This window comes from Mauremys reevesii, linkage group 10 (assembly GCF_016161935.1).
Source record: "Mauremys reevesii isolate NIE-2019 linkage group 10, ASM1616193v1, whole genome shotgun sequence".
NCBI classification, from domain to species: Eukaryota; Metazoa; Chordata; order Testudines; family Geoemydidae; genus Mauremys; species Mauremys reevesii.
The window spans coordinates 47,938,176-47,955,069 of NC_052632.1; the positions used below are offsets into that span (position 1 = coordinate 47,938,176).

The 16,894-nt window shown below is 43.8% G+C and overlaps 1 protein-coding gene across 7 annotated transcripts in view; it reads left to right on the plus strand.

Moving 5' to 3' along the window:
* Positions 1-16,894, plus strand: part of IFT140 (intraflagellar transport 140) — a 261,963-nt gene that overhangs the window by 149,519 nt on the left and 95,550 nt on the right. For all 7 annotated transcript variants that reach the window (XM_039490901.1, XM_039490902.1, XM_039490900.1 and 4 more), the window contains 2 exons: positions 1,155-1,272; positions 7,765-7,895. In XM_039490901.1, the coding sequence (XP_039346835.1) occupies positions 1,155-1,272; positions 7,765-7,895 (249 nt within the window). The remainder of the gene's footprint in view (positions 1-1,154; positions 1,273-7,764; positions 7,896-16,894) is intronic.

The window sequence follows — 16,894 nt, forward strand, 5'->3', positions numbered from 1 at the left end:
GAATTCTGTTCTTTCTTATGTATCATCAGCAGAACAATTTGCAAAACTCCAGTCAGTCAGACCTGTGAAAACCCATTAGCAGCACTGGCATTGCACAGGTATCACAGAGGGCCTAATCTGAAAACCTTGGGTTTGTGCAGGGTATCACTATGACTTGCAGGGCTTTTATTATTGGTGTTGATGTTGTAGATTGAAAGAACCTAGCTTAACTCTCAGATGTCAGGCTGAATTTTTAGGGCTGTAAAAAAACTCATTTACTTGTACAGTGAGCATATTTGATCTGGAATTAACACGAGACAATAAATAGAACCCCAGAATATTATTTTTACATACGAATTCAGAGGCCATGCCTTGTTTTCATTTTATAAATCTAAAAATAAATACTGTCACTCTTGCTAGCTGTATCCCAGTGACTGATAGGAGGTGTCCTCTCAGGCACAGAATGAATGCTGTTACTGTGGCTTCTACAGTAGGAAGCATTGATTGGATATAGGGAGGAAGGAGGACAAAAGTGTGAACAATTCAGTCGCTTAGGCTATGTCTGCACTACCCGGCAGTTCAGGCTATGGGGATGTGAATGTAGTCCTGTTTTGAGAGGAGTACATTAATATGAACTAGAATCCTTTTAGTTCATGCCTGCATTATCCACACAGGGCTCTTATAGCACAGCATCACTTTGATGCACACTGCTGTTCATATGCCTGGAGTCCAAACTGCAAGGCAGTGTAGACGAGCCCTTAGAACTTTTCTATGTGGAGAATCTGACTAGCATAGCTAAAGTGGAATAACTATTCCACTATAGTTATGCCAGTATAACTTTCTCATGGGGACGCGATAGTTATTCCACTTCAGCTATGCCAGTCAATTTCCCTGTGTAGACAAATCCTACTTCTCCCGAAACAGGATGGCAGGATTTTCTTGTTGCAGGTGTTGGAACACTGCAGAACATTTTAAGTTTACTCCTGCTGCGTTTAAGCCTCTAAAGAGGAAGCTAGAGTCTGGAATAAAAGGTGAGAAGACCTCCAATATTTGGGTCTTGTGCCCTAATTGATTTGATTATTAAAGGTCTTTTCTGAAGTTTGAAAAATATTTTAAACTGTTTTTCAAGCACTGACACTTGGCACCACATGAATCACTATTGTCTGTTCCCACAGAGAGGCGAAAGTGCACTGCAGTAGTAAGAACTTGACTGAGCTCTTTCCTGGCCTGGGGGGCATTGCATCGGTTAAGTGCAATGCTAATGGCAACAAAGTCAGCATCCTCGTCAACAAGGTGAGACAGGACTCCCCACATACCACACTGTGGTCTGAATGTGACACCAAATGCCAGACTAGTTATAATGCAGAGATATTCATATGGAGATATACATATCTCATAGAGCTGGAAGGGACCCTGAAAGGTCATAAAGTCCAGCCCCCTGCCTTCACTAGCAGGACCAAGTACTGATTTTTGCCCCATATCCCTACGTGGTCCTCTCAAGGATTAAGCTCACAACCCTGGGTTTAGTAGGCCAATGCTCAAACCACTGAGCTATCCCTCCCCTGTTGACTTCTCTAATATAAACCCACATTGGCTATGCTCTGTTTTCAGGAATCAGAATTTCTGGGGTAAGCATTGATAGAAGCACTAAAAGTTTTTGTAGGTCCAAGGGCTCTAGTGTCCGATCTCTGGCCATTGGAGATATTTGCTAATAGAAGTTGTGGATTGGCCATATGCCATTATAGGAAATCTCATCATATCCCTTTCATAAATGTATCAAGCTCATCCTTAAAATGGGTGAGGTTTTCTGCCTGCACTACTCCCCTTGGAAGGCTTTTCCAGAACTTAATTCCTCCGATGGTGAGAAACCTTTATCTAATTTCAAGCCTAAACTTATTGATGGCCAGTTTATGTCCATTTGTTCTTGTGCCAACATTGGCTCTTAACTTAAATCTCTCTCTCCCCCCCCCCCCCGCTGATATTTATCCCTTTGATATATTTATAGAGTGCAATCTTCTCTCTCTTCATCCTTTGTTTTGTTAAGGAGCTTGGTTTGTTTAGCCTAAGTGTCCTTTTGTAAGGTAGGTTCTCCATTGCTCTGATCATAGAATCATAGAATATCAGGGTTGGAAGGGACCTCAAGAGGTCATCTAGTCCAACCCCCTGCTCAAAGCAGGACCAATCCCCAGACAGATTTTTGCCCCAGATCCCTAAATGGGCCCCTCAAGTATTGAACTCACAACCCTGAGTTTAGCAGACCAATGCTCAAACCACTGAGCTATCCCCCCCAAAAAAGGTCATTGAGTCCAGTCCCCTGCCTTCACTAGCAGGACCAAGTACTGATTTTTGCCCCAGATCCCTAAGTGGCCCCCTCAAGGATTGAACTCACAACCCTGGGTTTAGTATCCCTCCCCTCCCACCCATTCCTAGTAGCTTTGTCTGCACCTGTTCTGGTTAGAATTCATCTTTCTTAAACATGGAGACCAGAATTGCACACAGTATTCCAGATCAAGTCTCATCAGTGCCTTGTATAATGGTAACAAACCTTCCCTGTCTCTACTGGAAATATCTTGCCTTATGCATCCTAGCACAGCACTACCCTTTATCAAGGCTGCATCACATCGGTGGCTCATAGTCATCCTGTGATCGACCAATACACAAGGTCTTTCTCCTCCTCTGTCACTTCCAACTGATACCTCCCCATTTTATAGCAGTAATTCTTGTTGTTGGTCCCTACATGCATGACCTTGCACTCTGCACTATTAAATTTCATCTCATTTCTATTACTCTAGTTTTCAAGGTCATCCAAATCTTCTTGAATGATATTCTGGTCCTCCTGCATATAGGCAGTACCTCACAACTTTGTATCATTTGCAAATTTTATTAGCACACTCTTGGTTTTTTTGCCAAGTCCATTAATGAAAATGTTAAATAAGATGTTACCAATACTGATCCTTGAGGCGCTCCTCTAGTAACCTCTCTCCAGCCTGGCAGTTCACCTTTCAGCATGACCCGTTGTAGTCTTCCCTTTAACCAGTTCCTTACCCACCTTTGGATTCTGGTATTAATCCCCATCTTCTCCAAATTAACTAATAATTTCCCATGTGGAACTATATCAAATGCTTTACTTGAAATCCAGGTAGATAAGATCTACTACATTTTCTTTGAGAAGATAACTTATTTCCTAGACAGAGAAAGAGATCAAGTTGGTCTGGTACAAACTACCTTTTATAAAACTGTGTTGTATTTTATCCCAGTTACTGTTTGCCTCTAGGTCTTTAATTACTCTCTCTTTCAAAATTTGTTCTAAGACCTTGTATACAGTTAAGGCCTGTAGTTTCCCACATGATTCCCCCCCCCTTTCTTAAGTATAGGTACTATATTTGCATTTCTCCAGTCATAGGGTACAACCCCTGAGTTTACAGTTTCATAAAAAATCCTGGCTTTGGGGTTTGCAATTTCTTGTGCCAGTTCCTTTAATGTTTTTGGATGGAGATTACCCAGGTTCCCCGATTTGGTCCCGTTAAGCTGTTTGAGTTTGGCTTCCGCCTTGTGGTAATTTCTGCTTCCATATCCTTGTTCCTGTTAACCACCCTGCCACTTCCCTCAAGCTCCTAGAATCATAGAATCATAGACTTTAAGGTCAGAAGGGACCACTATGATCATCTAGTCTGACCTCCTGGACAATGCAGGCCACAAAATCTCACCCACCCACTCCTGTATCAAACCTGTGTCTGAGCCATTGAAGTCCTCAAATCATGGTTTAAAGACTTCAAGATGCAGAGAATCTTCCAGCAAGTGACCCGTGCCCCACGGTGCAGAGGAAGGCGAAACCCCCCCAGGGCTTCTGCCAATCTGCCCTGGAGGAAAATTCCTTCCCGACCCCAAATATGGTGATCAGCTAAACCCTGAGCATATGGGCAAGACTCACCAGCCAGACACCCAGGAAAGAATTCTCTGTAGTAACTCAGATCCCACCCCATCTAACATCCCATCACAGGCCATTCGGCATATTTACCGCTAGTAGTCAAACACGAATTAATTGCCAAAATTAGGCTATCCCATCATACCATCCCCTCCATAAACTTATCAAGCTTAGTCTTGAAGCCAGATATGTTTTTTGCCCCCTCTACTCTCCTTGGAAGGCTGTTCCAGAACTTCACTCCTCTAATGGTTAGAAACCTTCATCTAATTTCAAGTCTAAACTTCCTGATTGCCAGTTTATATCCATTTGTGCTTGTGTCCACATTGGTACTGAGCTTAAATAATTCCTCTCCCTCCCTGGTTTCTATTCCTCTGATATATTTAGAGAGAGCAATCATCTCTCCTCTTAGCCTTCTTTTGGTTAGGCTAAACAAGCCAAGCTCTTTGAGTCTCCTTTCAAATTTCCATTACATGCGTCTGATGAAGTGGGTATTCACCCACGAAAGCTTATCCTTCAATACATCTGTTAATCTATAAGGTGCCACAGGACTCTTTGTTGGTTTTCATATGACAGGTTTTCCAATCCTCAGATCATCCTAGTAGCCCTTCTCTGAACCTGTTCCAGTTTGAATTCATCCTTCTTAAACATGGGAGACCACAACTGCACACAGTATTCCAGATGAGGTCTCACCAGTGACTTGTATAACGGTACTATCACCTCCTTATCTCTACTGGAAATACCTCGCCTGATGCATCCCAAGATGGCATTAGCTTTTTTCACAGCCATATCACATTGGCGGCTCATAGTCATCCTGTGATCAACCAATACTCCGAGGTCCTTCTCCTCCTCTGTTACTTCCAACTGATGAGTCCCCAGGTTATAACAATAGTTCTTGTTATTAATCCCTAAATGCATGACCTTGCACTTTTCACTATTAAATTTCATCCTGTTACTATTACTCCAGTTTACAAGGTCATCCAGATCTTCCTGTATGATATCCCGGTCCTTCTCTGTCTTGGCAATACCTCCCAGCTTTGTGTCATTTGCAAACTTTATTAGCACATTCCCACTTTTTGTGCCAAGATCAGTAATAAAAAGATTAAATAAGATTGGTCCCAAACCCGATCCATGAGGAACTCCACTAGTAACTTCTCTCCAGCCTGACAATTCACCTTTCAGTATGACCTGTTGTAGTCTCCCCTTTAATCAGTTCCTTATTCACCTTTAAATTTTCATACTGATCCCCATCTTTTCCAATATAGCTGCTAATTCCCCATGAGGAACCGTATCAAATGCCTTACTGAAATCAAGGTAAATTAGATCCACTGCATTTCCCTTTGTCTAAAAAAGCTGTTACCTTCTCAAAGAACATGTTTCAGAGTAGCAGCCGTGTTAGTCTGTATCCGCAAAAAGAACAGGAGTACTTGTGGCACCTTAGAGACTAACTGCTTACTAATGCTGAATCTAAAATGGCATCACCTTTTGTTGGTTCAGTGACTATTTGGTGAAGAAATGTTTGGTATCACATCCAGGAATATCTGGGTCTTATGTTTATTAGTAGCACTTGTCCTCCAATCTATATCTGAGAAATTAAAGTCTTCCATAATTGCATAATTCCCAGTAGCTTTTATTTCATTAAAAATATGAGAAGCCTCTTTTCATATCCAGATTGGATCCTGGGGGTTTGTAGCAGCCCCAAGCACTATTCCAGTCTGTTACCATTTTTCCCATAGTGATTTTGACCTAAACAGATTTCACTTTATCCATTCCATTACTTCCAATTTCTTTACAGTCTTCATCATAATTAATATACAATGCTAATTCACCACCTCTACCTTTATTTCTGTCTTTTCTTAACAGTGCATATCCTTCAATATATGTACTCCAGTCATAACTACTTTCTACCATGTTTCCATTATCCCTATAATATCTGATTTCACTTACTGCACCAGTAGTTCTACTTCCTCCATTTTGTTACCCAGGTCCCTTGCATTGGTTTACAGACATCTTTCTTGTTTCTGCTTGGCTTCACCCAGATTCCTCACCCAATTAGGTACAGTCATTTTACTGTCAATATTGCCTATTTGACTGTTATTGGCACTATCTTTCCTTCTGTCATCTATTCTCCTACCCTCTGTTGTTCCTTTCTCCATTGTTGTATTCCCTTTTACTTGATTTTCCTTCCTGTCAATATTAGAATCAGGTGTGGATATTACATGAGCATCTCCCAACTGTCTCAGCCGAATTCCAACTTTCAAGCTCTTTTAACCAGTTGTGCAAACATCCATCCTAGAAGGATATTTCCCTTCCTGCTTAGGTGGACTCTGTCCCATGAGAACAGTCCTCTGTCTGTTAATGCCTCCCAATAGTGGAATGTCCCAAAGCCCTCTTTATAGCACCATTACTTGAGCCATCTGTTGATCATCATAATCTTGTCTTGTCTTCACTGTCCTCCACTAGGGACAAGTAGAATCCCTCTGAAGATCACCTGAGCATCCATTTTTTTTCAGCACCTTCCCCAGCCTGGTGTAGTTTTCCTTGATGTGTCTGAGCAAGAATCTAGCAGTATCATTTGTTCCCACATGAAAGACAGTCAATGGATTCTTTCCTGCTCCCATTAGGATCCCCCCTTCTGCCTTAGGGCCACATCCCATATCTTAGCTCCTGGCAGACAGCACACCCTTTATTTTTATTTTTTTTAAATAATGTAGATATACCTATCTCCTACAACTGGAAGGGACCCTGAAGGGTCATCAAGTCTAGCCCCCCGCCTTTACTAGTAGGACCAAGTACTGATTTTTGCCCCAGATCCCTAAGTGTCGCCCTCAAGGATTGAACTCACAACCCTGGGTTTAGCAGGCTAATGCTCAAACCACTGAGCTATCCCTCCCTCCCCTGGTCTCTAGATCAGCTCTGGTTATAGGCCTGTCTGTTGTTCTTTAAAGCGAGTCCCCAGTGATGTAGACTTGCCTCTTCTTGTTGGCATGATTGTCCGGCCTTCCCTCTTTTGTTCTTTTTGGCTGCAAGACTTCTTGTCTGTTCCCACTTGCAATCTTCTGCGAGTTGTCCTCTATCCTCCTGGGTCTCTGAACTCTGGTTAGCTCCATGGTCTCTTCCCCTCTTCTTGTAGTACTAGCCACTCTTCTCTTCTTTCTTGCTCTCCCATTTTCTGTTACTGCCTGCCTCTCCCCTTCATTTTCCAACTCAGCAAACCTGTTCCTCAGCTCTATTTCTCCTTCACTAGCTGGTCTTTTCCTCTGCCTTATTCTCGTAGTCACATGCTTCCATTGTCCACTTTCTTCATCCAGCAGTCTACTCTCACAGTTCCCTGCTCTAGCATGCATCTGCAATTCATGACATTTCCTTTCAGCCTCCTCTCTCTTTCTCTCCATCACCTGCTCAAATCTCTTTTGAAATTCAACCATGGTTTCTAGCTACAATTCCAAATCTCAGATCTTCTCTTCCATCAGCTCTGTCAGGTAGCACTTCATACACACAAAGCACCTTTCCAGTACCCTCTCCAGAATAATGTACATCCTCACAACTTCCATATCCAGTCATCTTCACTGTCTTTTCCATTCCTTGGGTCACTACCACTGCTGCCTCTATAGCTGCCATAGCCTTCCCTGCTAAGCTACTGTGAAGAAGGAAGAAAGAGCCCCAAAAACCAACCAAAAACACACACACCTTGCTAAATCCCCCATTCAGACTCCTTTGTTTTCAGGTGTGTGTTTGGCTCCTGTGCTGCTGGCTGGCCTGTGGGCTGCTGTTATAGACCAGCTGAATTTTACCTTGCTGGTCTCCTCTACTGCCGGCCTCTTCTACTGCCGGCTCTAACTTTCTCTTTTCCCCTTCCATAGGCTGATGAGAGTCTTGACTCTAAGATCTGTTTCTATGATATTGAAATGGACACAATCACACTCTTTGATTTCAAGGCTGGACGAGGGGATGGTGGAGCCGTTCCCTCCTACTCTGGAAAAGAGCCTGAAAAGTAAGAAAACTTCATTTTGGAAAGTCTGGTTTGTGGCTTTAGGATAGGAATCTAATTTACCAACACAAGCCATTCCTTGATGCTGGAGGAACTCTGCACAAACTAGTGAGTTGCTCTGATTTAACTAAATTTATTTTTTTAACTGATTTTACTTAAATCGGGGCAAAAACTGTGTGTAGATAAATCTTGTTGGGGCTTGCTTTCTCTGCCTTTTAGTGGGACATTTTGTTGATAACCACATTTATCCCTGTTATTGCATATGTAAATTTGAAATAGTAACAGAATTATGTCTGACTAGTGTCTAGAGACATCACATTTTATTTTCACAGAACAATTGGACCTCTACATTCTTGCTGCCCAAGTTTAGAGTGGTGAGGAGTGTTGTAAAGATTGCATGCTCAGACCTTACAGCGATATTAGTGACTTGTGCCATACACATAGCATAACTATTCTGAGAATGCAAAGTATGTGGGGACCCATCCACTTCCCCAAGCAGAGTCTAGAGTGTAAGAAGAGAATGGGAGGGCATCCTGAAGAGCCTAACAAAGGAAAAGCATAACATCCAGATCTTATCAAAATGTTTTCATTTCAGGGAAAAACTTGAATGAAATGCATGCATTTACATCTGTTTAAATTTAATGTTTTGATTTTCAAACTACACCATGTAGCTATAAGTAATAGGTTAGAAATGTTGGTCACAAGGCGGCGATATGCAGTGAACCGAGAGTGAGGCTCAGAATCTGGTGGAATAATATAGGTCCAGATTTCTATTTAGCCCTTCAGAAATGTATGTTGTGGTTCCTCAGTTGTGCCAAGCCACTTTTGAAATACAGGCTTCTGTCTTCAGCAGTCCTTCCAGTAAGTATTACAAACAAGCATGCAATTATTGACATCAGCTCTGAAATATGAGAGGTTTCTGGGAGTGCCCAGCTTATTACAGGAGATAACTGGGTCTGTGGATGAGGGGAAAGCAGTGGATGTGTTATTCCTTGACTTTAGCAAAGCTTTTGATACGGTCTCCCACAGTATTCTTGCCAGCAAGTTAAAGAAGTATGGGCTGGACGAATGGACTATAAGGTGGATAGAAAGCTGGCTAGATCGTCGGGCTCAACGGGTAGTGATCAACGGCGCCATGTCTAGTTGGCAGCCGGTATCAAGCAGAGTGCCCCAAGGGTCGGTCCTGGGGCCGGCTTTGTTCAATATCTTCATTAATGATCTGGAGGATGGCGTGGACTGCACTCCCAGCAAGTTTGCAGATGACACTAAACTGGGAGGAGTGGTAGATATGCTGGAGGGTAGGGATAGGATACAGAGGGACCTAGACAAATTAGAGGATTAGGCCAAAAGAACCCTGATGAGGTTCAACAAGGACAAGTGCAGAGTCCTGCACTTAGGATGAAAGAATCCCATTCACTGTTACAGACTAGGGATCAAATGGCTAGGAAGCAGTTCTGCAGAAAAGGACCTAGGGGTTACAGTGGACAAAAAGCTGGATATGAGTCAACAATGTGCCCTTGTTGCCAAGAAGGCTAACGGTATTTGCGGCTGTATAAGTAGGGGCATTTCCAGCAGATCGAGGGATGTGATCATTCCCCTCTATTCGACATTGGTGAGGCCTCATCTGGAGTACTGTGTCCAGTTCTGGGCCCCACACTACAAGAAGGATGTTGAAAAATTGGAAAGAGTCCAGTGGAGAGCAACAAAAATGATTAGGGGGCTGGAGCACAAGACTTATGAGGAGAGGCTGAGGGAACTGGGATTGTTTAGTCTGCAGAAGAGAAGAATGAGGGGGGATTTGATAGCTGCTTTCAACTACCTGAAAGGGGGTTCCAAAAGGATGGATCTAGACTGTTCTCAGTGGTACCTGATGTCAGAACAAGGAGTAATGGTCTTAAGTTGCAGTGCGGGAGGTTTAGGTTGGATATTAGGAAAAACTTTTTCACTAAGAGGGTGGCAAAGCACTGGAATGGGTTCCCTAGGGAAGTGGTGGAATCTCCTTCCTTAGAGGTTTTTAAGGTCAGGCTTGACAAAGCCTTGTCTTGGATGATTTAGTTGGGAATTGATCCTGCTTTGAGCAGGGGGTTGGACTAGATGACCTCCTGAGGTCCCTTCCAATCCTGATATTCTATGATTCTATTCGTGAATGCGGAGAAGGCAGATTTTCAGTCCCTTAGGTTTTAGTTAGTCATCCAGATAAATACAGCAACAGGGCAAATTTGAGGATGGTGGAAGCTTTAAACTGTAGCATTTTGTTCAGCCTGGCACAGGTCACTGTAAAACTGAGGGATTTGTGTCAGCTGGTATGCAAATAGAGAAATCACATTGGCATCATCTGACATTTATGCTTTTGGTGTGTAGCATCCTGAAATGAGAGTGAGAGCATCAAACAATTAAAAAAGCAATAATAATAATAAATAAATAAATAACCCACTGTGCTTCCCCCTTCCCCTCCTCCTGAAGGCAACAAAATCTCTTCCAGTGTCACTGTTGCAAATTTTTCAGATGCAGCCCAGTGTGGCAGGAGCCATTCAGGTTTCAACTTTTTGCCAGGATTCTTTTGCAAGATGTAAGAATGACTAGTGTGCTAAAAACTTTGCAATCCTCCACCCCCCAAATTCAGATGTTTCAAATGGGAAAATCTGATACATTAAGTTAAAGGCTGTGGCAGCAAAATCTAAAAACTCTCAATTTTTCACATAAACCATAATCTTGTTTTTGAGCCTAGGGCTTAATTGTAATGAGTTAGATTGTGGAGACAGGTGTTAAGGTGTCTTTCTGCTTTGTTTTAAATCCTTCCCTTCCCCCTCTCATTCTGGGGGCACCAGTAAAGGAGAAAAATAATTACTGCTGAGGCCTCTGTTTTCTGTCTCCCTTTACACTGCTACTTAGTATTTAGGGTCATGCTTTGTTTTCAAAGCACTATGCAAACATTAATTAACCCTCACAGGTATTATGAATCTACCTAGGATTTTATATTGCCCTGATCTTGGTGGTATATAAATGCCTGAGGTATGCAAGTAAGTGTTAGCCCCATTTTACAGATGGTGGAAGTGAAGCACAGAAAGTGATTGACTTTCCCAAGGCTGCACAAAAAGTCATTGGCAAAGCCAGGATAAAAATGCGGGAGTTCCTGGCTTACTGCTCTGTGCTCGGTCCACTAGACCACAACACCTCGCTGTTTTTTTTAAAAATGGTGAGTTTAGTACTTGTGAAAAGTGCCACTTTTGACACACCCAGAGAAGTCTCCTATTTGCATCCTGACTACTGAGTAAGCAGCTGCAGCAGTGCTGGCTCCCTCATTGTGTCTCAACTTCAACATAAAGGAACCACCTCTCTGGATCAGAGGGCAGATCTGTCTTCATGGCTTGTTCATTCCTTGATCTCTTGGCTCAGATCCCCAATGATGGTACACATTTTGTTTAGTTTTGTGCAAGAGATATGGGCTCTTTTCCATCAAGAACAGCAACTCATTTTGCATAGGCCATCGAACAGCCATCAGATCAGACCTCTTGATTGCTACTGAGCTGGATTTGAACCATGACCTAGATGGGTAAGACACTTCATGTATGTCTATACTGCAGCTGAGAAGTGTAATTTTCAGTTTGCATAGACATACCTGCACTAGCTCTGACTGAGGTAACGTGCTAAAAATAGCAGAGGCCATGGCAGCTCATGCAAATCACCTGAATAAGTACCTAGAGCCTCTGATGGGTTTGTACTCAGGTGGCTAGCCTGAGCTACTGCCCATGCCACCACAGCCACACTGCTATTTTTAGCATGCTAGCTCTGAATGAGCGGGTGTATGTATGTCTATCTGAGTGAAGAATTACACCTCCCAGCTGCAATGTAGATGTATCCTTAGTGTTTGCTGCTTGGCTAAATGTTTATCTGCATTTGTGGTATCGTTAGCTTTTATACACAGAAATGTTTAATGTTCCTGGTATTTTAAAAAAAATATATATATATATATATATATATATATATATATATATATATATACACACACATACACACACACACGCGCACACACACACACAGGACAAACTAAAAGTGGTGCAGTGTCAGATAGATAATGTGATAATGAAACTTGCAATGCTGTTTAGGAGGCATTGAAAATTGTGATTTGTACAGTTGATGTTGAAATGCAGTAGGTTTTGTATTTGATGAGTAAGTGCAGATAGAGGAGGCTGTTTAACTCCTGTGCTTCTGGCAGGATTATTCAATACAATCATAGAATATTAGGGTTGGAAGAGACCTCAGGAGGTCATCTAGTCCAATCCCCTGCTCAAAGCAGGACCAGTACCAACTAAATCATCCCAGCCAAGGCTTTGTCAATCCGGGCCTTAAAAACCTCTAAGGATGGAGATTCCTCCACCTCCCTGGGTAACCCATTCCAGTGCTTCACCACCCTCTTACTGGGATAGTGTTTCCTAATATCCAACCTAGCCCTCCCCCACTGCAACTTGAGACCATTGATTCTTGTTCTGTCATCTGCCACCACTGAGAACAGCCAAGCTCCATCCTCTTTGGACCCCCCCTTCAGGTAGTTGAAGGCTGCTATCAAATCCCCCCTCACTCTTCTCTTCTGCAGACTAAATAACCCCAGTTCCCTCAGCCTCTCCTCATAAGTCATGTTCCCCAGCCCCTTAATCATTTCTGTTGCCTTCTGCTGGACTCTCTCCAATTTGTCCACATCTCTTCTGTAGGGGGGGCCCAAAACTGGACGCAATACTCCAGGTGTGGCCTCACCAGTGCCGAATAGAGGGGAATAATCACTTCCCTCGATCTGCTGGCAGTGCTCCTATTAATACAGCCTAGTATGCCATTGGCCTTCTTGGCAACAAGGGCACACTGCTGACTCATATCCAGCTTCGTGTGCACTATAATCTCCAGGTCCTTTTCTCTGGCTTCTCCAGGGCTGCAGGCTGCAGGCGCCGGTGTTCTCTGTCCCTGGCCGGTGTGGGGCTGCAGCTTCTCTTCGGCTTCTCCTGGTCTGCAGGCTGTGGGCGCCGGTGTTCTCTGTCCCCGGCAGGCACGGGGCCGCAGCTTAAGCTGGAGAGAAGCTGCAGCCCCACACCTGCCGGGGACAGAGAACTCCGGGGCTGCAGGCTGTGGGCGCCGGTGTCTCTGTCCCTGGCAGGCACAGGGCTGCGGCTTTGAAGCCATAGAAAAGCTGCAGCTTCGCCCCTGCCGGGGACAGAGAACTCTGGGGCTGCAGGCTTCATTCTATGTTAAAGTAAGAATAATAAATATATTTGGACCAGCAGTTCAACAATGTTTTATTTTTTTAAAAATAAATAAGATGAAAACTGTTTATGATATTTATTTTGTAAAATATTTTGTAGATAAAAAAAGTGCAAATTCACATGGTAAGGTGAAAGAGTAATTGCCGAATAATTTAATTAATACCTTTTACATGTAAAATTACCCTTTTTATCTTATGGATTCATATATTATGTAATATTAAATATGATGTTTTTCGTATTATTTAATGTACAAACAGAAAATAAGCCTTGAAAAATTGTTGGCGCCCGCCACACTCTTCTGAAAACACGAATGTGCTACTGGCCACATAAAGGTTGGGGACCACTGGTCTACAGTGTCTCTTGTAATAGCTGTGTGACAGCTACAATTCCCTGGGCTACTTCCCCATGGCCTCCTCCCAACAGCTTCTTTATCCTCTTCACAGGACCTTCCTCCTGATGTCTAGTAACGCTTGTACTTCACAGTCCTCCAAAAGTACACCTACTCACTCTGAGTTTCTTGTACCTCTTACTCCCAACTCCTCACATGCACTCCTCACTGACTGAAGTGAAGTTCTTTTAAAACCAGGTGCCCTGATTAGCCTGCCTGTCTTAATTGATTCTAGCAGCTTCTTAATTGGCTTTCAGGTCTCCTAATTAGCCTGCCTGCCTTAATTTGTTCCAGCAAGTTCCTGATTGTTCTGGAACTCCCCTGTTATCTTACCCAGGGAAAAGGGACCTGATTAACCTGGGGCTAATATATCTGCCTTCGATCACTCTCCTGTAGCCATCTGGCCCAACCCTGTCACATTATTTAACTTGCCAGCAAGAATATTGTGGGAGACTGTATCAAAAGCTTTACTTAAGTCAAGATATATCACATCCACCGCTTTCCCCATATCCACAGAGCCATTTATCTCATCATAGAAAGAAATCAGGTTGGTCAGGCATGACTTGCCCTTGGTGAATCCATGTTGACTATTCCTGATCACCTTCCTCTTCTCCAAGTGCTTCAACATGGAGTAACCAGTCCATTGTCTAATTCTGTCTCCAGCCTGCCCTGACTGAGTGGGTGCTTTTCACCACCTCACTCCCCAGTCTTGTTGGCCTTGTGCTTCCTTGTCTTCTGGCTAGCTTAATCCACCTGACCTGCGTGTGCACAAGGAGCAAGTAGAAAGAAAGCGAGACTCATGAAATATGACCATAAGTCTCTATATTAATTACATATTCAGTCTGTATCTCAAAATGTTATTTGTGTGCTTGACTTCTAAGATGGTGATGTTTAAATTGAGAGTGTGATTCCCAGTGCAGGGAGACATACTCGTGCTAGCTGTGATGGAGCTAATGGGGTAAAAATAGAGTATGGCCATGGCAGCGCAGCCAGCGAATGGAGCTAGCAGTCCCGAGTACATGCCTATGGCTTTGGACAGGTACATGCTCTGGGAGGACAGCCCCTTCTGTTGGTCGCACTGCCGTGACTGCAGTCTGTTTTTAGTGTTGCTAGATCATAGAATCATAGAATCCAAGATCAGAAGGGACCATTATGATCATCTAGTCTGACCTCCTGCAAGATGCAGGCCACATAAGCCGATCCACCCACTCCTTAGCAAGCGACCCCTGCCCCATGCTTCGGAGGAAGGCGAAAAACCTCCAGGGCCATTGCCAATCTTCCCTGGAGGAAAATTATGGCGGTCAGCTGAACCCCGAGCATGCGGGCAAGACTCTCCAGCCAAACCCTCTGGAAAAGATTATATCATACCATTGACCCATTGTACTATTTACCAGTGTGGCACTTAATTGATCTATTGACTAAGCCCGTTATCCTATCATACCATCTCCTCCATAAACTTATCTAGCTTAATCTTAAAGTCATGGAGGTCCTTCGCCCCCACTGTTTCCCTCAGTAGGCTGTTCCAGTATTGCACTCCCCTGATGGTTAGAAACCTTCGTCTAATTTCAAGCCTGATCAGTTAGAAGCCCTAAGGCCTTGTCTGCACACGCAAATAGTTAAAGTCATACAACCCCCCCACCTCTACCATCTCTTAGAGAGGTGAATTAAAAGACCCTTCTCTTGATGAGGAAGTATCTACACTACAGGGGCACAGCTGCACCAATGTAGCTATGCCACTATAGTGACTGTAGTGTGGACATACCCATAGACATCTTTATACCCATATTACTGTGTCCACACTTGGGTTGGACCAGATAACTATTTCAGTTAAAAAACAAACACACAATTAGCCAAAAAAGTCACATTGTCACAAAAAGCTGTGTGTGGAGCAGGTCTCAGGCACCAGGAGGCTTCACATCTGGGGTCTGAAACAAAGCAGCAAACACAGGTGCCAGACCTGCAGGGTGTTCAGTGGTTGGTATAATTTGGGTGATGTACTCAGGTCTGACCTAAGAATGGAAGAACTGTGAGATTCCAGCCAAAGGTAGGTAAGGCAAAAGGCTGACCACTGAGTTGGGTGCGCTCAGGATATGTGTACACTGCAAGTGAAGATGTTGTTCTAATGCAGATAGGTCTACCCATGCCAGCTTTAAGCTAGTTAGCCTGAATAGTAATAGTAAAGACATGGTGGTATGGGCTAGGTGCCTGAGTGCTACTGGAGGCCCTGGGCACATACTTGGGTTCTGTGTCTGCTCTGCGGCCTGTGCAGCCATATCTTTACTCTATTCTTACCCATGCTAGCTCCAATTACACCTTCATTTGCTGTGTAGACATTGTGACGGTGTACCCCATAAATCTTCATGGGAATATGCTTATGAATATATATATGATATAACTGGAATATGTTTTATGCTATATATGCCATGTAACATATCTTTGTAAAGGTTATGATCTACTGAATACATTCCTTCTATTTGTATGCATGTATCATTTTTGTACTTGAAGTTGGCTTGGCTGTATACTTGCTTGATTTCTATTGAGAAAGAAATGTGCAAATTAAATGCCTAGTCAAGAACCACTTAAGCCAACAATGAACTTGAAGATGCCAGTCCACATCGGAGCTTTCTCAGGAATGTGGCTTGACTGGTAAGAAACTCAGTCATGCATGGACATGTGACTTGCCCATGTGACTCCAAAACTCCATCTTGGAGCTGGACTTTGCATGGGAGAGAGGAGAAAGTCTATTTAAACCCCTGGGAGACCCCTCCATTTTGTCTTCAGCTGGCTAAAGAGAGAACCCCTCCACCCCCAAGGATACCTGAAAGAAACTGGAACAAAGGACAGTAACTACAGGGGGTGTGAGTGTCACGGAGTCACTGGGCAATGCTCTGGAACTGCTCCCCACAAAACCAGTCAGGACTTTGGGGAGCCTCCTCTCCCTTGGAGCAGACTATCTTCAGGGCAAGAAGCTCACACAGCTTCACCTTCCTGGGTCTCTCCTTGGAGCATTCAGCAGATGCCCCTCCGTGCACTTCCCACAGCGAGTCCGCCCAGGCGAGGTCCTGGGGAAGCCAGAGGGTCCTGCATGCACCCCCACTTCGCAGTCAGACATGATTCTTAGCCAGCCAGTAAAACAGATGACAGGAACACGGTCTAAAAACAGAGCTTGTAGGTACAGAGAATGGGACCCCTCAGCTGGGTGCATTCTGGGGCCCAGGGAGCCAGACAACCCCATCTGCACTCACTCCCCGTCCCCAGCCAGCTCCAAACTGAAACCCCCTCCAGCCCCTCCTTTCTGGCCTTTGTCTCTTTCCCGGGCCAGGAGGTCACCTGGTCTCTTTGTTCACCTTTAGCTATCCCCTTGC